This window comes from Tinamus guttatus, unplaced genomic scaffold (assembly GCF_059628265.1).
Source record: "Tinamus guttatus ecotype Peru unplaced genomic scaffold, ASM5962826v1 Tinamus_guttatus_pri_ptg000423l, whole genome shotgun sequence".
Classification (NCBI taxonomy): domain Eukaryota; kingdom Metazoa; phylum Chordata; class Aves; order Tinamiformes; family Tinamidae; genus Tinamus; species Tinamus guttatus.
The window spans coordinates 3,987,886-4,009,800 of record NW_028288957.1 but is presented as its reverse complement, the minus strand read 5'-3'; the positions used below and the strand labels follow the sequence as shown (position 1 = coordinate 4,009,800).

The 21,915-nt window shown below is 46.3% G+C and overlaps 1 protein-coding gene across 1 annotated transcript in view; it reads left to right on the top strand.

Annotated features, from left to right (window-relative positions):
- The first annotated feature begins 1,650 nt into the window (after positions 1 to 1,650).
- Positions 1,651 to 21,915, top strand: part of LOC104571280 (extracellular matrix organizing protein FRAS1-like) — a 138,016-nt gene continuing 117,751 nt past the window's right edge. Inside the window, exons 1-2 of the mRNA XM_088531641.1 lie at positions 1,651 to 1,724; positions 4,773 to 4,804. Coding sequence (XP_088387767.1) covers positions 1,655 to 1,724; positions 4,773 to 4,804 — 102 coding nt within the window. The 5' untranslated portion in view covers positions 1,651 to 1,654. The remainder of the gene's footprint in view (positions 1,725 to 4,772; positions 4,805 to 21,915) is intronic.

Here is a 21,915-nt window from a genome sequence, read left to right as displayed (position 1 = left end):
TGCTGTTGAATGTGCACCTGGTAGAGAAGTGTTGGTATGCAGCAGGCATATCTTCAGCTTCACACATCTATTAGTTTAATGAGCGCTGCACGCCCGACTCTCACTCTTGACGTCTGCTCCATCCTGCTAGTGCTCCTTCAAGTTCAGTAGGGCTGCCCTGACTTTCACCTGAGTAATTAAGAGGAGATTAGAGCCTGTATTCATTCCCTTAATTGTTCCTAGTGTATTTTAAATTAACATAAAATATTTGTTTGGTTAGGAATTAAGTGTGCACTGCAAGCTATGCGTCTCTGCTCCTATATTTTTAAGGAGCTCTCAGCTACTGAGTAATAACTTGGTAGAGCAGGAAGAAGCTTATGTGCCTTGCTGCTTGAGTCTTGGATCAATGCTGCGCTCTGTGTAGTGTTTCTCACATTTGTTGTAGGAATTGTAGTACAAGAATTAATAGTCTTTACATTAACAATGCTGGAGAACTCTGCCCTCCCTCTCTGGGTTCAACTATGTACAAACCGATCACAATTGAGCAGTTCCTCAGGATAATCTCATCTGCTGTTAAATGTGTTGGCGTAGTTGTGCTTCATCAGACTGATTTTTGTTTTAAAGCAATCAGTCCAGCACAGTACAAATGATGGACTGATTCTGCTAGAGGGTAGACTGGGTTTTCCTGTGAACTGTGTTTGCTGAACATAACTGAGAACTTAATTTGCAGGCCAGTGCAACTCTGTGTGTGTGTGTGTGTTAAGTTCACTTCTATTTTACTCTCAGAAATACGTTTAAATGGTCCAAGTCTTGCGACTTGTGCTGGTTTTCTTTATCCTAGCTTGGGTTGACTTGAAGGGACAACTCTTCGTGCAGCTGAGGTACTTGCAAAAGTCGGCTCCTGTCTCTGCGGTTGAGTGTGCAAATGCTGCAGACCCCAAGTTATTAGAAGGGAATAGGAAAGCGGGATATATAGTGGGGGATCCAAAGGGGGATCCAAATAGAGCCCCAAAGTGGCAAAACGAAGCAAAGCTTCAGCAGCGGTGGTGGCTCCTTAGCTCCAGGCTGTGGATTTTGTTGGCTCTGTGACTGGAGTCGGGCCCCCAAAGGGCTCCGGTGCTGTGCAGCGCTCGCCTGGGGCCACACGTTGGCTCAGTCACCCTCAACCCGTAACGAGTGGGACAGGCGTTTTCCATGCAGAGGACAAGGGGCCGCAGATGGACCCCAGGACGCCTCTGCGGGAGGCAAGAGGCCCCGCTCGGCTGTCCCGAGGTGCGAGATGGGGGCCGCGGCCAGCGCTGGCCCCCGCACAGTGCGGGACGTCCCCGCGTGGGTGGCCCCTCGGGTAAGCGGCTGCGCGAAGGGTTTCCGTGGGTTTGGGGCTCCAAACGCGCTGGCTGTGCGGAGAGGGGGGAGAGGGGAGGTGAAGGCGGCGGCGGCCCCGCGGGGAGGCCCGCGGGCTGCGCGGCGGGGCGGGCTGCGCGGCGCTCGCCTCGGTGGGCGGGCGGGGGCCGGCGCTTGGCTGCCGAGCCAGCAGCGAGGGGGAGAGCCCCGGCCGCCGCTTTGTCCGCTCGCGCCGCCGCCGAGGAGGAGGGAACGGCGGGGGGGAAAGTTTGGCGGCGGAAGGAGCCGGCGGCACCTGCCCGCCGCCTCCCGGCTCCTCGGCCGCGGGGCCATGGGCGCCTGGGCGCCGCTCTGCCTCCTGTGCGCGGCGCTGGCCGCCGCCGCCGCGCCGCCGCCCGCAGGTGAGTGCCCGCGCCCCGCCGGAGGGGCTTGCGGGGCTGCGCCCGCCGCCCCCCGCCATTTTGGCGGTTTGGCCGCGGGCGGGCGCGTCGTGCGGCGACCGTTGGAGACCGTTGGCGGGGAGGGGGCTCGCGCACCCTCCTTCCCTGCCGCGCACGCGGCGCAGCCGCTGCTGCCGGGCCGAGGCTCTGAGGGGAAGCGGGAGCTGCCGCCGGGTTGGGTCCTGCTGCCGGGACGGGGCATCTGGAGTTGGGAGGGGATTTTTGACCGAAATGATTTTTAAGGAGCGCCTCACGTTGTGGGCACGCCGCAGCGTGGAGGGACGGAGCCGTTGGGGAGCGAGGACGGCTGAAGGGCGGCAGCGGGGAGTAGGGAGGTGTTGGGCGATGGGAGTAGCGTGTGGGACCCCCCCTTTCAGGCACGGAAGGGGCATAGGGCGATTTTGGGAGGGCCCCCTGGGAAGCTGCTAGTGGGGTTTCCAAAAGAGGCTTCCTGCCCTGGGTGGCTTTATCCCAAGAGAAGCAGAGCTGCTGGGGCTTGTGCCCACAATGGGCTGCAGAGAGTCCTGCTCCTGGCCCAGCTCAGCCCGTCTCTCCCGCTTCCCTGGCCCTTGCTCGGTGCCCTTTCCCATGCCGGGTTCTTTGTGGATGTGGCCCTGCTGCTTCCCAGGCCCACATGAGTGCTGTTGGTCATGAGGGCAGGGCTGCTTTCCTAGGAGATCCCCACCTGGGAAACGCAGGGCCACCGTGTGCCCTGCTGACCAAAGCAGCCCTGGTGGCGATGGCCACGGCTGGGCAGCCCGAGGGTGGGTAGCAGACATGGCCTTGCACCTTTAAAGAAAGGAGAGTCTCGTGTTAAAACCTGGTGGTGTGTGTATGTTGTGCTAAGGATAGCTAAGCTGCAAAGCCGGAATTGATTACTAAGAAAGCATCCTTTGGTGGTAAGTTCTCTATAACGTCGCATTGAGTATCCGAGTATATGGGATAAGGTTATCAAATGCTAGGGGAGTTGGAGCTTGTGGCTGTGCTCCTGCTCTTAAGAGCTTTACTTAAGTTTTCTTTTGAGAATCTGATAGCCTGTGGCTAGTACCCTATGTATGTTAGTATCTAGCTCCCCAAACGCTGCCTCCGCTGTATGTGTCCCTTTTGGTATAGTTTTGATGGATAAAAGCAATTATTAGGAATAGCTAGGGGCAGTTGAGGCATTGTCAGATGTGATTTTGGGAGATTTACTTGTGGGGCAGTGGTTTACAGGAGAGTTATCCTGAAAAGATACCACCCCGAAGTGTGGAAAAGCACTCTGCCGTGCTCTTGCATTCAGGATGGCTGACACAAACATAACAAGGCAAAAGGTTTGAGGATTTCTTCTCAAGGTGACTTCAACACATGGAAGGGAATGTTTTCTTTTGAGGAAACCTCTTTCAGGTGGGCCTTGCAAGCCATGGCTCATGGCACAAGTGCCCGCAGCTGCATGCAGTGCCTGCTAAGCAGTTGGAAAGCAAGGTTGGGTCATGAGCACTGCCTGATGTCGTGGGACTCGCTCAGAGCAAAACCTGTGCATGGGATTGTTTAGTGCTGGTCTTAGTGGAGAGGAAAAAAGCTAAAATGTGTTTGAAACAGGCCGTTTTGAGTTGTACAGAGCAATGTGTTAGAGCATAGTATCCCTCTTAACTTGCGAGGGAGCCAGTTATTCTTCTGCTGTAAAGAGGAGAGGAAGAATGAGGTTTTCTGCTCACCCATAGCCACACAGTGCTTGGGGCGAGCGTGTCCCTGCCGAGGGCAGAGAGCAGGCTGTAGCACTGACCAAGGCTTGGAGACCTGCTTCGCCCCTGCTGCCACCCGCGGTGGCTGTTCTGCCTCAGTTCCCTGGTCCCTGCTCTGTGCAGGTGAGGAGCTTGTTGACACGGGACGTTGTTTCTTGCCTTGTGTTACAAGGGGGGCTAATTATAGCCTCTTGTGGTAAAGGTAGGAAGTTGGTATTTTTCCCTTTGCTTTTTGAGGTCTTCTAAATACAAAGTGAAGGTTTAAATACAGCGTTTCACTGTTAGGATACCGAATCATTGTTTTTGGCACTCCTAAGGGACTGTAGACATTTAAGTTAGAAGAGCAAGGACAATGTTTTCGGGAGTAAAACAGTTTCTTTTTCTTTTTTTTTTTTCCTTAATATATCTATGTTCAGTGCAGTTTTCTCATGTTCCTCCCAACAGTATGAGATATATAGTGTTTTGCATGGAATTATGAGGTGCAACTGGATATTTACACTTTAAATGATCATATATTCCCCAAAGATGGATGTGGGAGATGGAGGGAGAGAGCAGATATCTGTATGAGGAAATATGTTTAGTAACTTGAAGTCAGGCAAGGTACAATAGAATTCCCTCCCTTCAGTAACTGTCTTTAAAGGGAAAAGTAATTCCTGGTGGTGCTTCTGCAGTCCCTTGTTGCTGAAATAAAGACAAGCTTGAAGGGGGCTGGTTGGAAGCAGTGTAGTTGTAAGGTTTTCTGTATGAATTTGTTTAATCTGCTTTTACTGAAAATGCTACTTCTCTCAGTGAAGAGGTTTTTAGTTTTCTGTCTGCCCCATTGAGGTGGCTTTTCCCATGTTCTTTCCATCTTTGAGTTTCTTGGGTTACTTTTGACTTTGCATTCTTATCCCATTTTCAGCAGACAGATATATGCAGTTCTTGGAGAAGAGCTGCTTCCCAGCAAATCCATGAAAACTGTCTCTGAACTGGTTCATGTTTTATTTCCATCATTTGAGTGGGCTGTATAAATTATGCTTACATAGATGTACGTGTGTCACTTGCTTGGAGAACCTCTCCCTCAGCTGACAGTGCCCGTGATGAGGGTGAGATGTCAGATGGGGGAGTCCTCCGGGCCCATCACCTGCTGAAATGGGGCTTGCTGGTTTAAGAGCAAGTGCGTATGCCACCTCCTCTTGCAGCGGCCATTCCTTTATGTGTGTTCTCTTGCTATTGCACTACAAATGCATTTGTTTAGTTGCTGATAGCCAGACTCTACTAACCTGTTATATTTTGTTTTGTCCCGCAGGTACCTGTGTCTACGGAGGCTTGTTGTTTGAGGTAGGTCAGTTTGAAAATGTTGTATTGGAGAAAATGATCGAGAAGGTGCTCTTGTGCTTTCAAGCTTGAACGAGAGAGCTGGGCTTCTAGTTTTGTCGTCTTGGCCTATTAATAATCTCATACTATTTAATGTAATTCCTGCCATAGTCTTCCTGTTTCCATGCCTGTATTGTGTGAATAATTTCTTCAATAGTAAAAACCTGTCTCTTGTGTTTTGTTCTGTAACACGTCTGCCTTAGGGTAACTACTGTGGGGTACAAGGAAATGGCTGAGCAACTTACTCCTCTGGAGTGCTTTTGTACCTGCCTCCTATTCCAGAGCAGGTCTTCTCTGATTAATTAGCATAGACTAGAAAGCAGCATGTAGCAACTACGTGAAGGATTTTTGTTTCCCTTTGAGATTCAACATGGATCTTGGTTTTTAAAAGCTTTTCTGCCCAAAAGAGGGAATGGAAAGGACAACTGGAGGGGAATGTCTTTGGAGGGTGGAATGGGAAAGAGGTGGACCAAGACTGAACATTTTTGTTTCCCTTAATAATGCACTGTTAAGCATCACTATATTTTAAAGGTATGGAGAAGTTTTGCCTTTGCCTTATCAATTGTAAGAAGCTGTAATGTAGATAGTTCCCTTCAATAAGTGCAATAACACTACTTAAGGATTATCAGGTGAGGTGTTATACCTGTGTTGCTACTTGCCATTGGCGTGTCATAGCTGCATTTTTTTTCTGCTTGTTGTGATTTTTAGCATTCTGTCTTTTTTTTTTTTTTTCCTTTTCCATGCTGCTAAGTTTGAATTGCTAGTGCAGGTTTAAATGATACTTGCAGCAGCATCTGTACTTAAAGACTATGGGATTTTCTGCATTAAATGTATCTCGTTGAAAGAACTTTCTACTAGTATCCTTGTTTTCCTCTTTCCTTTTACTTCATATGCAATAAGACTCTTAAGTTCTCATTAAGAAACCACTTCTGCAATTGTAGTAATCAGTTGCGCAAAATAATTTACCTGCTGTAGAAGTGAGAGCAAATGCAATATTAAAGCCTCTATATAGCTGATGCTTGCATTGGAATTGGGTGGAGAACTCAAGCTTGTCATTCCCAAAACAAGCTCCTATCCTATCCCTTATGAAATCTAATGTCTGAAGATGTGCATGCTTTCATCTCACTGCTGTTTGCTGTGGGAATGGACCTTCCCTTGCTTTTGCTGTGAGTATTTCTTTATCTGCACTTAAATATGAGCTTTTGTCTCGAGTGCTTCCTGGAGTTGAATATAGATTAAAGGATGGGCTCTGCAGCTTGGGCCAGTGATCTTGGGGTAGATAGTAAATTTCTGTCCTTTCTGAGTCGGGTGAGAAGGATGAAACTCCCCATGCAGTGCACTGTACCTCTGGGCTGGGGACATTTGTAATGCTCCTTCGTTTCTTTTGTTTGTTTTTCCCTTAAAATACAGCACACAGAAACATCAAAGTTACAGATGAAAACGAGCCTTTGAAGTATTTCACCCCTTGCCTGTGGTCCTACAGTGGCACTGGAGCTGGCTTGGTTAAGCATGGCAGAAGCCACACATAAGAGGCAGTACACGAGTGAGTTCAGGCCACCTTGGCATGGCAGCATTTGGCTGTGAACAGGCTCCAGAACTCGCCTTATCTTTGCGCCCTCTCAGGGGTCGGTTCTGAAGGGGAAGATGACAAGAACAGCAGTCCTGCCTCCACCTCAGTCTTGGATTTTGGAGAGAAGATGAGAGTTGGTGTGGAAAGAAATAGGGTTCAGAGCAAGTAATGTGGAGTTAGCTGTGAAGAACTGGAGAATGGTGTGAAACTGAGATGGAGCTGATCACAGGAGTGATACTTGGGAGTAAGGTCACAGAGTTTGTGAACCAGTGCTGATTTCTGCAGTCTTTAGGGAGGCAGACAAGAGAAAATGATCAGTTGGTGGGTCATGGCTATGGAGAGCTGTTGTCATACCACTGACTTACGCATTGTGTGTGACCTCTTATTGCTGGGCTAAAGGGATGTTAATTGAAGTGCAGGTATTAAGTGTGTGTTGTGTCCCTGTCAGCTGCAGGCAGGGATTTTGGCCACTTGTGCTGGCGAGTTGCTTCCCTGTGTTGCTGCAGTGCAGGGCGCAGCCTCAGGTCTGGGCGCTCCATTGCAGGGCAGCACCTTTGAGAGCAGCAGTGCTCACAGGCCCTCACTTGGGTGTCTCTGGATTTGGCCTCTGAAATGTCAGGAAGGTTTAACAGCTTTTGCAAGGGATTATTCTGGTGCAGCTTGGATTTGAAAACATTTCTGTGGAAAAAGAAATAGCACCATCTTGTTAGATAGCGATGTTCCCATACTGTTACAGAGCAGAACTAGGAGGAGAACAAGTGAATCAGCTTTCGTGCTGGTATTTGAGTTGTTTGTTTGTTTGCATTATCCTACCTGCCTGTGGCAGTGTCCAGGCACAGAGTCACAAACAAAAACGCTTGACAGCATCTGTGCAGAAGGGAAACTTTAGAAGCTGAAGAGCAGCAGTTGTCTTCTGTGTTCCTCCAGAACCTCACTGACTGCAAGGCAAAGGAGGAATGTTAATTCTTGAACAGCAAAATGCTGTTAGTGGTCACTCAGCTCAGATGGTGATAGCAATAATTTGCACATCTGGTCGTAGCAAGAAAGACCATTTGTCTAAAGGCTGACAATGTTCAACTACAGCCAGACTGCTTGGGTCTGTAACACTGAGAACACTCTACATCTTACTGGACTGACTTAACTCAGGTATCAAGGGTCAACTTCTTTTCATGTGTCTCCTCTGAGAGAGAGGGGAGAAAGAACATTCATGTGTTTGACTCTGTGCTGGCAAGACTTGGGTTGAGAGGGAGTTTGGGGCTTCTTGCAGCCAGCAGAGCTGCTTCCTTTGTTTAGCAAAGGACAAAATCTATTTTAAACCTGGCTGGCGGTGTTGGTGGGGATGAGGAGACTTTCATGCAGTGGTGAAGGTGAGTGTTTGTGGGAGGCTTTGGTGAAGCCTGTGTCTGCCAGTTTGCTTGAGCCAAGAAGAATTTTCCTCTCTGGGAGGAGCACAGGAGAAGGGGGCAGTGAAATGAGGAGGGAGATGGTTTAAATAGAAAGTAGCATTTGATCAGTGACAGTACATGCCTCATGGACATCCCCGTTAAGAAGGACAGGTTTAGCTGAGCGATGACTGATGAACTATTTTATTTTGGCTCTGTTTTAAAACAAAACATGGCTCTAGTTTGTTGCAACAGCTGCTGGTAGCACATGTAAGGATGGATTTATGGACTGGGAGGGTCCTTGAGGTTTAATAAGATAAATATGAGTCTCTTGTAACAGAATCAAGTTCCAAAACAAACCCAGCAGCCTTTTTGAAATATTTTTTTTTCCTGGGGTTGAAGTGAAGACCTGTATGTAGGTCTCAATGTAACCTGCAGTAGCGATACTGTACGTCTATTCATATGAAATAGCTTTTTTTTTTTTTTGCTTTTGAAATGGTCTAAAAAAGCTTCCAAGATGGTTCAAGTGTTTAATTGACTTGAACATCTGAAAAGGAGAGTTAGGTTTAGCAATCTGTCAGGAGAGCAGCACTTGTCAAAAAAAGAAAAATGAAGTGACTGTCAGAGCTTTCCAGGTTGTTCCGCTTTTCATCTTTGTGATTCTCCTCTGCAATTAGTTTGTGATAGGGCTAACGAAAATAAATATCAGCTTGACAAATGTGATCTGTTGTATAAATGACTTCTAGCAGCTGTATTTACATCAGACTATTGATTTCATGTATGTGCTAATCATGCACTTTAAGTGACATTTTGTAAATACTTTCAACAAGCTGAACGAATGGAGGAGAACACAAGCAAAAGATAGAGAGGAAAAAAAAGGCAAAACAGGAACCATGAAGCATTTTATGCTGGAGGTAGCTTCTTGTTCAGCTCCAGAAAACTTTATTTCAGAGTTCTGTTTCTGTTATTCACTTAGCTTATTTCATGGCTGGCTGGTGTAGGGGGAAACAAGGTGCTGGTTGGCAGTTCTGGTTGAGCGACCTGTTCCTTGGGCTTTTCCTCCCATCTGTCCAAAGAAAAAATATAGTAAAATATTATTTCTAAAACATGAATTTCATGATAAAGTGAAAGCTTGTTTCATAAAGTAGTGTAAATTTAAAAAAAGAGTTTCATTTTGAAATCTAAACTTAACTTGGACATTCTAAAGTTACATTTATTCATTTATTGTTCGAAATGAAAAGGAAGTTGAATTTCATCCCTTAGAAATGGCGTTTCCATTTCAATGTGTTATTTATGCCAATGCATATGTAAACAGATAAATGTAGTAATTGGAAAAATCTTATTTAAAAGTTTACTTTAAACTTCTTGAAACTACTTAAACCCTCCCGCTGTGGATAGCTCCAGTGATGAATAAACCAAGTGGCTTTACTGTAAATGTGATCAGACACCGGACCTAATATTCAATTAAGATAACAGAGAACTGGCTTTTCTATTTTCTCTCCTCAATGAGAACTTGTTACCCTTTTTAAAGGAGATGACAGTCAATGATGTGAGCATTGGCTAGTGAAAGTTTTCTCTTTATCATGGTAAAAATGTTTTTTATAACCTGTATAAATACATCAAACTTGGTAACTGTAAAACCTGTTATAGGAGCAGAAATGACCTCTCTGCACAGTGTTCGAATGAATGTTACACAGAAGAGTATGTTCCTGATTTGAGTAGTTGACCTGCTTTGTGCTGTTTCCCACTGCGAGATATGAGGATTAGGGAGAGAATGAGTTGTCTGTGTTGAGATGCAGGTAGCTTTTCTGCTGTTATTGGGTAAATGTGTCTTTATAGCAGTATTGGGCAGCTCTTGTATCGACATATTTTCATTTGTTGAATGACTACAGCTAGATGCCTTGACTCTCCTAGGATTTAGCAATAACTTTAAGTTCCAAGAATAATGATGGAAGATACAGGGATTTTAGCACAGGGTGGGGCTCATTCTGCAGTGTTGGGTCATTTACACCTGCTTAAAGCAAGTGCATGATGCCAAATGCATCTCATGCAGTGTGGAGGGCTTCATATCCACTGTTTGCTCTGCATGCATGCGAATGGGAGGACAGCATGGTCCGAGCTAGGCCGCTCCTTTCCTATAATTTGTGTGTAGGGGTTATCAACGTAATGAGACGCTTCACATAGGAAATTCTGCTCATTTGAAGCTTTCAGAAAGCTGAGGAAAACAGAAGTTCCAAAATTAAAAACAAAAAAAAAAGGCGCTATTTGATAAATTGCTTTTGAATAAAGCATGTGCTGTGTGTGTCCTTTGTGTTTCTTACTTAAAACACATCAGGGTAACTGAGAGGGCTTCTGGACTCTGTATTTTTTGTTGGCAGCAGGTGCAAAAGCTTAGCTGTAAGATGAAGACTCTTCTCCTGAAGATGTAGTGTAATCTTATTTGTAAAAATGACTGAGGTGTTATTTCTTTATTGATCAGCACCATAACAGCTGCTTTTATCGTATTAAAATGTCTCTCATTTGGAGGGCTTCTGCTGTTACTTTTTAGGTTAAAACTATATTAAATGTGTTAGAACGGGGAACACAATGTTGAAACTAGTGCTGAAGTCCCGTGTGTTCCAGGCTTTTCCTAGCTCCTTCGTTAGGACAAGCCTAAAATGAACTTGTTTTGAAAACCAGATGAAACAAAGCCTCCAGACTAGTCTCAGTTACAACACATCTCACTAATGTGTTTGATATAGTACATGGAAGACAAACAGCCTCCTTGCAAATGATTTCTTAAAAAAATGGGCGTTTTTTATGCCTGCCTTCCCTCCCTTTAAAAAGAAATTATTTTAAACCCTCCACTGTGATTGTTTTTATTTCCAACGCCTGTGTGGAGGGTAGCAGTTACTTTTTTCTTAAATGTTTGGAAGCCTCTGCTTAAAGAAGGGAGTCGGTGACTTTTAGATGTTGTTGCTTGAGGACTATGGTGGGGAAACTGACACATCAGCAGCGATCTGATGGGAGGCAGAAGAGGAAATATACGTAGAAGCGTAAATGCACTTGCATGCTTTGTTGTCGCATGTTCCTTTCCATGAAAAATCCAGAAAGTGTCTTAAGTCCCACCCCTCTAATTAAATGCACAAATGCATAACACAGAAAATACCATCCCGTTGGGTAGCAGCTGCTTAGACGCAGGCCATGCGTGCCACAAGTCAGAGTGAGCGCTGAGGGCGCAGAGCAGGGACGGGAGGGCTGGCGCCAGCTGCTCCTGTCCCCGGGGGCAGCTGCTTGTGTCCTGCTGCTCCCGGTGAAGCAGCCTCTTCCCGAACCCGCTGCCCTCCGAGCCTGGCGCGGCTTTGCGCCCCAGAGCCCCTCCAGCAGGTTGCGTGCACTGGGCAGCGTCCATCCCCTCTGAAGGATGAGACCAACTCTGGTCTTCGGATACCTCTCGGGGCCGTGGTGCCGTCCCCTTCTCCAAAACAACTAAACCCTGGAGCTGCAGACTCAGATGCTGAGCCTTAATGTTTAACCTGGAGCAGCCTCCATCTTTGTCCCGCGTGACTTGTTTGTCTGCTGTGCCTACCTGTGAAATGCGCTGCAGGCTCTGCAGTGCTCCGCTCTGGGTTGCCAATACATTAAGCTTTCCTTCTGCCTCCTTTTTTCCCTTTCCTTGGGGCGTGTAGGTGTGTGTTATTTTCTCCTTGGCGGTATGTTCAGTTTCTGTAAGCTGTCATTCTTTTTTATCTCTGTTCTAGCAGTCCTGGGCCCCACCATGGAGGTGCACACTCCTCCTCCCTTGTCTGTGCATGTTAATAGCAGCCTTTGGCCGAGGACATCAGCTCAAGGGCTACTCTTTCCCAGTGCTGGGGCACCCTAGATGTTTGTGCCTAAAAGAGGTTTTGAAATGACTCTTTTTTTACTCTGAATAGCATAAAAAGGAAATGGACACATTCATAAATCAGAGGGCACAACTCTCTGAGTGTTTTGAACTTAAATAAGAAACTCTGGGCGGTGCAATCACACTCTCTGCTTTTATTTTCCCCTGGGCGTTATTAGTGTCTGCTGGTCGCAGTGTTCTGCTCCTGGTCTCTCACCTCTCCCTGCTCTGTCTTGGCTAGTGGGAGTCTCATGCTTTAATCCTCACTGCGTCATGGGAGGTGATCTCAGACCAGCCCTGTGTGGAGGTCAGGGTCCTTACAAGAGCAGCACTGTTGCATATTTTCCGTCTCGCTGGCCTTCCTGCAGGATAGCCATTCATCCACAAACCCTGCCTTAAGTAGATGATTAACATTTAATATCACATTTACAGGGGCTACGTGCCAAAGGCTTGGCAGGAGATGTTGGACTTCTCGTGGGTTTGTTCAGTAGTACAACAATTTAACAATTACCTAGCATTTATAAATTTCACAAATCATTGTGCTTTTCCTCTCTCTGGATGCATTTGAAGAACCCCGTATGGGAGATAATCCCTTGTAATTTGTCATTTACTTTTCTTCCTTAAATTCCCAGCATGAAAAAGGTCCTTTTTTTTTTTTTTTTTCTTTCCTAAGCCACTGAATTAGATTGTGTTTCCTAATACCTTCCCTCTCTTTAACCCCATCCAAACCTCTATAGGTTCCAGTTTCAATTTCCTCTTCAGGATTGGGGCTGGGATGTCCAGTTAAGTGGTAAAAAGAATCAAGAAACATTTTTTTACCAGTGGAAATAAAGCATATGTATTATGGAGAGGTCTGTGGTCAGTGCAAATGAACATAGCTACAGAAGGGCGCCAGCTTGCACCGCTGCCTCCAGTGTAGTTTCTGATGGCCCTGACATTAGCAACGAACCCTGTAGTGTTGAAATGCTGCGTGACGTGGGCCCCGCGCTGGGAAGTCTCTTGGGCTTTGGGGGTGCGAGTGCCAGCTGTGGAGTTGCAAGCAGTGTCCCACAGGCGATGGAAACGGGGAAATAAAGCAGCTACCTCTGTAGCGGCCTACGCGGGAAGCCCGCGAGTAGAAAACAGCGCTTGTCAGATCTGCGGATTTATTAATAAGGCAACACTGTTCTGCCTGGAATCGTGGTGTACTGTTACGAGTTGGGCGAGGAGCAGGTTTGTTCAGTTTATGTGCACGTAAGTGAGCGCAAGATGCAGCCCCTTTGCTTCCCAACTTCGTGCAGTTGTGCCTGGCAGTGAGTGCCAAAGGCAGAAGAGGCAAGAGCGTATTCCAGATTTTCCAGTAGGGATTTCCCTGCATCTTTTTATGGGCAAACATGGCACGATGTGGTTTTACTTTTAAATAATGAATGCTTGCTTTTCTTTCTTCTCTTTCTTGCATGTGTCTTAGATGACAACTCGCTCGAAAAGTGATTTCCCATCTTTTCTGCGCAGTAATTTGGAGCTGCAGAAATCACCCAGGGGGGCATAGTTCTGAAGACAAGCATCCTAAAATTTTAATGGTATAATGAAGAATCTGTCATTGTGTTCTTGGGACATAACATTAATGTTCATCAAATGACTTGTTTAAGGTCTTTGAACTTAGCAAGAACGTCAGTATAGTTTTAATTAGCCCCAGACAGAAGGTTTCACAGAAGTGGAGCTCAGGCTGTGTTAGGTGTGCCTATCAGTGGCTTTAGGCAAGAAAAATGAGACTACAACCTTGTAGGAAAAAAAGTCAGAAGATTTCACGTTTCAGATTTTGTGCTAGGAAAGAAATGAGGAAAAGATTGCATTAGAAAGAAACATGAAAGTGCATTGTCAAAAAAGGGATTCTGCAGAGCAGGAGGTGATTTAAGCCCATTTGCCTGCAGCGGAAAGGGGGACAGGGGTATAACTTGCAGCTAGGGCTCTGTGTCCTGTCGCTCTGCTGCTGGCACTCCCCGCACGCGCGCACGTTTGCCTGCGTCCGGGAGGGAGCCGTATCTTTGCGTACGTCTCCCGTTGGCGCGTGGAGGCGCGTTGTGCTCCTGCGCCCGCAGCGTGTGCACAAGCTGGACGGAGCAGGTGGTATGGAGAGGTTCCCACTCCGTGAACAGAGGAGAGTTTTGTCTGGCGGCTTTTGTGCTGTGAGAACACGTCGCTTGAGCAGAAGGTCTTGAAAATTTTGTTTTCTGTGTTGTATTTTGTAGCCCTAGAGGAGAGAGGTGCCTTAATGCACGTGTCTGAGATGTACTTTCAACTTTACGAACTTGCATATATACTCTTGCTTTAGGATGATGATTCTTATGTAAAGAGTTTTCTGTCTATTTGCAGTCCAACATCTGATAAATGGTTTGGAAATCAGTCTGGACAAATGGGTTAGATGGATCTGTGTATCACTATATTACCAAGGCATAATGTCCAGAAGTTTAGATTTGATCTTTTCAGCTGATTCTGAAAGCACTGGGCACCTGTTCGGACTGAGGTGTGCATCTAGGTTAGCTGCATAGTCCATGGATGGCCAAAATAGGTTTTGAAAAAAACAGAAACAGAAACTTTTGAAAAAAGCAGAATTCAGCACTCTGATTTGGGGATCAGTGCAAGTCTCTTTGGACTGGCACTGTAACTTATACACTCTTTAAGGTGTATTTCAGGGAGGCAGTTGGGAGAAGGGGCAACAGCAATGGAGAAAAGCTGCTTGTAGGGAAACCATGGGAATTGTGTCTGCTTTTACATGTTATACACCAGAGAGCTCCAAGAGAAAGGCAGCTTTGTGCTGTCCCAGTGCCAGGCTGCGCTTGTGTATATCAGAGCCCCAGAGGTGCTCGAGACCTTGTTCTACCTCAAAACATTGGGCTTACAAATTAGGAGGAACTGGGGAATATCCGCTTGGTCGTTTGAAATAGTCTAATATATTCCTAGGAGCTCTCGGAAGCACATATAATAGATGGAAGGATTCCTAAATATAAAAATCTTCCAGGTGGTTGCATTGATTTTTATATCACTTTCAGGTCTGTCAGCCTTGAAAGTGGCTTTAAAGGGAGCAGAATGATGTTGTGATGCACTGAAGTTTATGGTGCTCGGCTACCCGTATTTCTGCCGTGCATGTTAAAAGGCTCGTAGCGTGCAAATATCCAACAGATTCTGCTGCAATTCTAATGCTGTCATTTACTACGAGCCATAAAGATGAGGGAGACCTGTCAGAACAAAATACATAGTGCTTGCTCGGTGTTTTAATCATTATAGGTGCTTCAGAATCATTCAGTAATTAATCCTCTAACTAACCCTGAGAACTTGGCATCATCAGAGGTATCTTTATATTACCAGCTGGAATACTGTGCTTTCATTGTGGAGAGCTTAGGTATTTTCAGAGAATCTTGGCTGGGCTGCTTGTTAGCTGTGCATTCCCCCAAATGACAAAGTGTGAACAGGATGTTTTTCTTCCTGTGTTAATTTGAAGAATTTTAAACAGTTGTTTCTTTGGTTGAAGCAATTCAGAAGTTTCATAAATTACTTCCTGCGGTTTATGAAGATCAAAACTCTACATTTTGAAGGCTCAGATTGGGGAAAAATATCAGTGTGATACTGAACATTTATTTTTCATTTACATTGAAAAGTTTTGTAGTGAAATGAGAAATATAAGAAATTCTGAAACATACATCTGTGTATCCCTTTCCTTCTCTTAAAGATCATCAAAAGAGAAATCTCACGAATGATTATAAATCAGGCAGCAATGTGGCCTTCCCGGAACGTGCTGACTTTGTCGGGGAGCTCTCGTTATTTATACAGTAATGGCCACTTCTGAGCTGGGGATGCAGTAAATCCTTTCACGCACTGGGCCTGATAGAATGGTTTCAGGTAAAAACATGAGCGAACTTGTTAGCTGTTACTCGTTAGCTCTTTTTTTTGCAATTCTGTAGATTCTTATATTCTGTGGAAGACATAATATGCTTTTGTCTTCAAGAAGTTAATTTACAGTTAACTTCTCAATAATAGAAAAGTAATAGAATATAGAATATAATAGAATATTCTATTATAAATAATAGAAAGTACACGTATCCTGCTACATTTTTTATTACAACGGGTTTTTTTATTTTAGAGAATCAGAATTTTAGAGCTCTTCTGCTTTGAAAGCATGTGGTTGGTTTTAAATTGAGTGCACTTAAAAATTGTGTCTATTCTTTGCTCAATGAGACCTGCGGGATCCTGAAGCTTATGAAAAAGAAGCTGCAAGTGCTGAATTCCATGCACTGTTGTGGGAAATCTTCCAAAACATTCCTGAATTATGTGCTTCCACTCACTGAGCTGAGGCGTAGTTTTACAGATCCTCTTCCATGTTTTGTTTAAAACACCGTCTTCCCAGAATGGAACTGTAAACCTAATGAGCATCTGTTTAAAACCCAAGGCTTCAGAACAAGGCTATGGCTAAAATGTTTCTTTCAACGAAATCTGGAGACATCGTATTCAATAAAATGCAGCCATCTGAAATGCAGTCAAATATAAACTGAGCAGCATTTGTTCCAGACTTAACTCCAAGTTGTGTAGGTAAGTGAAGCAAAGTGAAGTGTATTTACAACAGAGCTTGGCTACAATCCAGAGAAATACTGAGGTGCAACGTTCCAGAGCAAGAGAGACTTAAACTTTTGGGTCCATAATGTGTTTTCTCCGCAGTGGAGGACTGTGTGTGCACTTGCTACGCGTGCGACTTTGTCATCACGAATGAGCTATGTATGCATTGGGGAAATTCGGTGCTGCCAGACTGATTTAGTGAGGAATCTCACATTACAGACTAGCCTTGGGGAATGTAAACATTATTGGGAACGTCCTGGCTTTTCTGCTGGAAATTATGCCCAAAGCATTGACATGGTGTTGTAAGGCACTGTGCTGGGAGCAAAGCTCTGTGGTTCAAGGGGTTTGTACCACAGGGGGCCATATTTTGGCTTACCACATTCAAATAAAAAGGTAATTCTGCTTCCTGCATGAGGGAAAGCACAGGGGTGGTATGTCCAAGAGCTGAAGACCTTTATCTTCTAGGTATTTGTTGAAGTCTAATCAAAAGTGGTTCCTTAACTGAACACTGTATCCTGGCACAATTTTGTACAGGGGTTGGTACAGAATTGTGTGTCCATTGACGTCCTGTTAACATTAGGCAAAGACAAGGGGACATCAAAGTATATAACACCTTGAGGAGGTTCTTACCTAGACTTCTGAGCTCGTACCCATAACAAATGTGACTGTGAGCACTGTGATTGTTACATAAATTACATTATATTACATTATAATATACATTATACAGTATATTATACCATTATACATTAGATATTACTCCAACGGTAGTAGATCTTGCAGCTGCAGGAGTTTGGGCACGACTATGATGTGCTCTCTTGCTTTTAAAGTGCTTTGAATTTAGTTCCTAAGAGGTTTTTTGGATGCTTGAGTGTAAGCTGGTAAGTGACCACATGTACACAGTGTGCGAGTGACAGCGTAAAGAGAGGACGCATCCATGCTCGCTTGGGATACCCGGGGCATGTTAAGTAAAAGATATAACTGGAGTTGCCGTGGATGCTTCCGTCTCCTCTGACCTGTCCTTACTGCGGTGCATAATTGTCTTATTTGTGTGGGGAAGATGGAAGCTGCTGCTCTTCTCCATCTTGCTGTAGACGTAAAAAAGACTGTGAAATCAGAGGAAGGCCTCTTGAAATCCCCAGGAAAAAGCATCTTCTGTTGTATTTTGCACCCTGGGAGTGAAGGTGCTTTTCCTGCTGTGAGGAGCGTCTAGATGGCTGGGGCTTGTGCGGTGTCTGTTTGGCAGGGCCTTTCTGCCTAGCAATAGGCAGTTTGGGCTCCCCGTGTTATGCTGTCAAGGTCTGGCTGCATCGTTAGTCCCTCTTCTCAGGTTTTTTATTAGTATTATGCAATTAGAAATATGAAATACTAAATATTAAATATAAACTAGGGGTGGCGCCTTTTAAGTAGAGTATTTTGACCGGGCTTCCACTGCACAGGGGTCCTCCAGCAGTGCTTGGGACTTTGTTGTGCGGCTTGGTTGCAGATTTAGAAACTGCACTCAGCCTATCAAGCCTACTAGGCTTGTTTCAATTTAGAAACTTGACATTTCTTTGATAGGTGAAATGTGGATTATTTTCTTAGACATTTTGCTTGTGCAAAAATCTGGCACAGTGGACTGCTGCAATTTGTTAATTAAGGATCACTTCCATCATTTTAGTCTTGCAAGTGAATTTGTTTTCAGTTTTGAAAGGACCAGCAAGAGGACTGAGCTGATTCTCGAGGTCGTATCTTTTATTCAGCCTCCTTTTAAACGAGCTGATAAATCCACATTTTGCGGGGCCGAGCAGATCCAGAGAGGAGCTGATCATTTCTCTTGTCGCAGCATCAATAAGTAACTTCCTTGTTAAAACTGTCAGTAGTGTCTGTGTAAGAGCTGCTGTGAGGTCTCTAAATATAATATTTTCATTACTTTCTATGTGATGTCAGTGAATTTGTAACTTTACTGAAGTCATTTCATGCTCCTGTAACTCATTGACTTTTTACTATACTTATTGGAAGTTTTTCAAGCACTGCAGTAGAAATAATGAAAGCATCTGGTTAAACCCATCACATTTTGTAAAACAACCTCTTAACATTTATTCTCAGTTAGATGAAACAGCTATTCTCAGTAAGAGGAAAGAGGAAAAAATAGTCTTGGTAATTGAGCCTTTCCACCTTATGTGGCTACACCAGTATTTTAAAGGCTTGAGATATTTAATATAATTAGAGTGCCATAAGTGTCACCGGGGTGCTTTTCTGTGATGGAGACAGCATAAGTTAGCTATGAGAGCTGTTTAAAAAAAAAAAAAGAGGCGTTTCAACTTACCCTTAGTCCCTTCTATGTCGGATCACGGGAGCTCTGTTTATAACCCCTTGTTTTATTATAACATGCTAAAAGAATGCATGTGGGAGCTTTAATTTTCTAAAAATATTCTTGTGAATTAATGCTGTGGCAATTTCTTCTTGGAAGTCCAGTAATTTTTGTCATTCCTGGCCGGTACGTGCAAGCAAAACTGCAAGGGGACTACGTTCAGCACCTCAGTCCAAACAGATGAGAGGACTTTAGGCAACCAGATTGTTTGGGAAGCTGGTGCCTCACCTGCGGGTAGGTTAAAGCCCCCGAAGATCCTGTGAGTTGACTAAGGGTCTCATTCCCCTGGGCACGTTGTGCCTTTTCCCTCTAGTGCCTCCGCTGAGAGGGGGTTGCCGTGGATGCTGGCTTGAGCCCTCGGAAGCCGCTGCCTCCAGCAGGAATCCCAGCTGTTGCCTGGGGCCTGGATGTCGCCCTCATGTCCCTCACGAGGCCGGTTGGGGACTCTCTGTGCAGCTGCCTAGAGGGATGGCGAGAAAACACCCTGCCAGCCATGGAGGAAGGAGTGCGCTTGGCCAGCAAGGGGCCCCTCCTCGTTACCTCTGCGAAGGAGCTCCCAACCAGCCGGTGTCCGTGGTGTAGGAGGCCCAAGGGGCTGAGGGACACTCGCGATGTGCAAAACCTTCCCTCGTGCCGCGCTCCTCCGTGGTGGCGGCGAGCGCTAACGCTGCTCGCTGGGAGCTTCCGCGCGGTCCTCACAGGGGGAGCGTTGCTCAGCAGCGCTCGCAGCGCTGTGTGCCCGCGCTGCTTGCGGACGTTCGCTCTCCCGGCTACGTGGAAACGGCCCGTTTTTGTTACGGGCTTAACCTGACCCTGACTGAAAGACGGCGGGGCAGTGAGAAAGCGGTGATTTGTTGACGTTCATCTTTGGCAACCTTCTTGAGCCCGTACTGACAGCAGCATCTGCCTGCAGTGACAGCCCGGGGGTTTGTGAGCGGGTCACAAAGCCAGGAAATATCTGCTGCCTTGCTGGCATGGCACGCTGGGCGCTCTCTAAATCTTTCGCTCCCAGGAAAGAGACGCCTGTGTGATTTAGATGACAGTTGTGGCCTTGCCAGTTTGCATTGGAGGTGAGGCGTGAGTCACTTCTGGAAATGTGATCAGGATTTCTATTTGGGAAGCCCTCATTCCCCTTCTCTTCAGCTATAGATGGCTGGGTCCTCAGCTACTGTAAACGACCGCAGCTGCTTTGATGTCAGTGGCACTGGACGTTTTACCAGCTGAGCGTGTGACCCTCAAACTGGCTGTCAGCCTTCCAGCCGTAGAGCTTATTTAATACTCAGAGCAAGGTTGTAAAATAGGAGCTGTTTTATCAGTGTTTCCTAAAGTGCGCATGAGTTTACCTTTTACTTTACAGATTTGCACTGACCTCAACCATGCTCTGTCTTGTGCTCTTTCCTCCTCCTGGCCCTACCCTTAAGGTTCTGGTCCTTCCTTAGAGCCAAACACTCCTATGTTCGCGCTAAGAAACGATTTTGCATTGGATATAAGTAAGTGGTTATAGAGGGAGCTGTCCTTGGGGAACTTGGGTGGCGTGGAGGTTTCCATCCCTTGGTCATCTTCAGGTGGTGGCGTGGAGATTTCCATCCCTTGCTCATCTTCAGCTGTCCTTCCCGCAGCTAGCCCGGCTGGGAAGAGCCGTTTTCCTGGTTTCTCTCGTGCCATTCCGAAGCAAGGGGTGGTGATTGCTGTTTGTGCTGTTTGGTATTCTGGCTCTCTCTTTTTTTTTTAATTATAGGATGAAGAGCACTTAATAATTACTTTGCTGGCCTGCGAGCTGGAATCAGGAGTGGGTTTCAGTTGCTGCTGGAGTGGAGCTGAAGAGCCGTCTAGGGAGGGACAACCCCTGGGCTCTGCGGAGCGCCGCTCTGTGCTGCGTGCAGCGTGTCCTCCCGGCTTGGGTCTGCCTCCTAACTTAAACCTGCTTCTCTTACCCGTAGACTGAGCCGGATGCATGGACTGGTTAATGGAAAGTCAGTGGCTCCCCTGTCAAGTCTGCGGAATATTTTGCAGTGCGTGCAGTAACTGGTTTGTGGGGTTCCACGTGTGCGAACATGAGCCGGGGGAAGGAGCCTTCCTGGGGGTGCCCGGAGCCAGGAGCCCTGGGGGCTGCTCCTCGCCGGCCCCCTCCCAGGTCTGCTCTCCTTTGAAGCCCGGGAGGGAAGGGAGAGTCGCTCATTCATCCATCCCTCCCCTCGCTGTGCTGTGTTCTCGGGGCGTCACACGATCGTGCTGAGAGCAGCACTGTGGATCTAACGGGAGCTAAACACATGCCGAGGGTGCGGGCAGTTTCTGTGGAGAGGTGCAGGCTGTCCCATCCCAAGGACGCAGCCCAGGCTGCTCTGTGCGGGATTAGGGAAGGCCTTGGAGCAAAGGTGCTGTGTGCTCTGCTAGGCCTTCCCCGTGCGCACCGCGGCATCCACGCAGCTCTCCTGCAGCCGGGTGTGTGACTGGGGAGCTGGGTGCACACGTGTGATCCGCGCGTGTTCGCACGGCATTTCAGCAGGGTCGCCTTGCCCTAGCACAGCAGGGTTACCCCTGCCTTCCCAGGCGGCCGCAGGGTTGGAAATCCATCGGCGCTTTGCCTCTGGCTTCCTTGGGAAGAGCTCCTGGCTCCGTTTCGTGTTCTCGTCTCTCTTTTCTGGCAAGGCAAATGCTGCGACTGCTGAGAAGTCAAATGAGGTCTTTCATTTTATTTTTTTTCTCTTGGCACAGTCAGTGTGGGCACTAGGAAGTGATGATCCCTGTGCGTCTCAAGGAATCAGAAGATGGCGTTTTAGGAATTCAAAGAAAATTGCATTTCTGATTCTGCTCCCCTTCATTTCTCCTTTCTCTTAATCATCATTTGATATAGGCTTCCAGAGGATTTCGTGATGAGCTTCTGGTTTCCTTGTGCTCCAGCTGCTGGTTTATCGACCACGTTGGCCATAGGGTGACCTTGAAATGAAAGCAGTGCAGCGTAACCGTCGTGCTGAGGTCTCCTCCTAGCTTTAACATGGAAGAAAAAGCAGAAAATTGATCAGCGATGAGCTCTTGGGATCCTTCCCTTCTCCCCTTTGCTTTCTTCTGGTGTTTTTTCTGGCATTTTAACACAAGGATATACATGAATAAATAAAAGTTCCTGCAGGGTTTATGGTTGCTTGTACAGCCGCTACTGCTGTGGGAACCTGATTCCACTTTTATGAGATTTCCTTACAGAGGTGAGGAATAAAACTCTCCACTGCGGACTTTGAGTGGAGGCTGGCCTGAGTTTAAACCTGGTAGGAGAAGCTATCTTAAAAAAACAAAAAAGAAAAGAAAAAGAAAAAAAAGGGGGGGGGCATA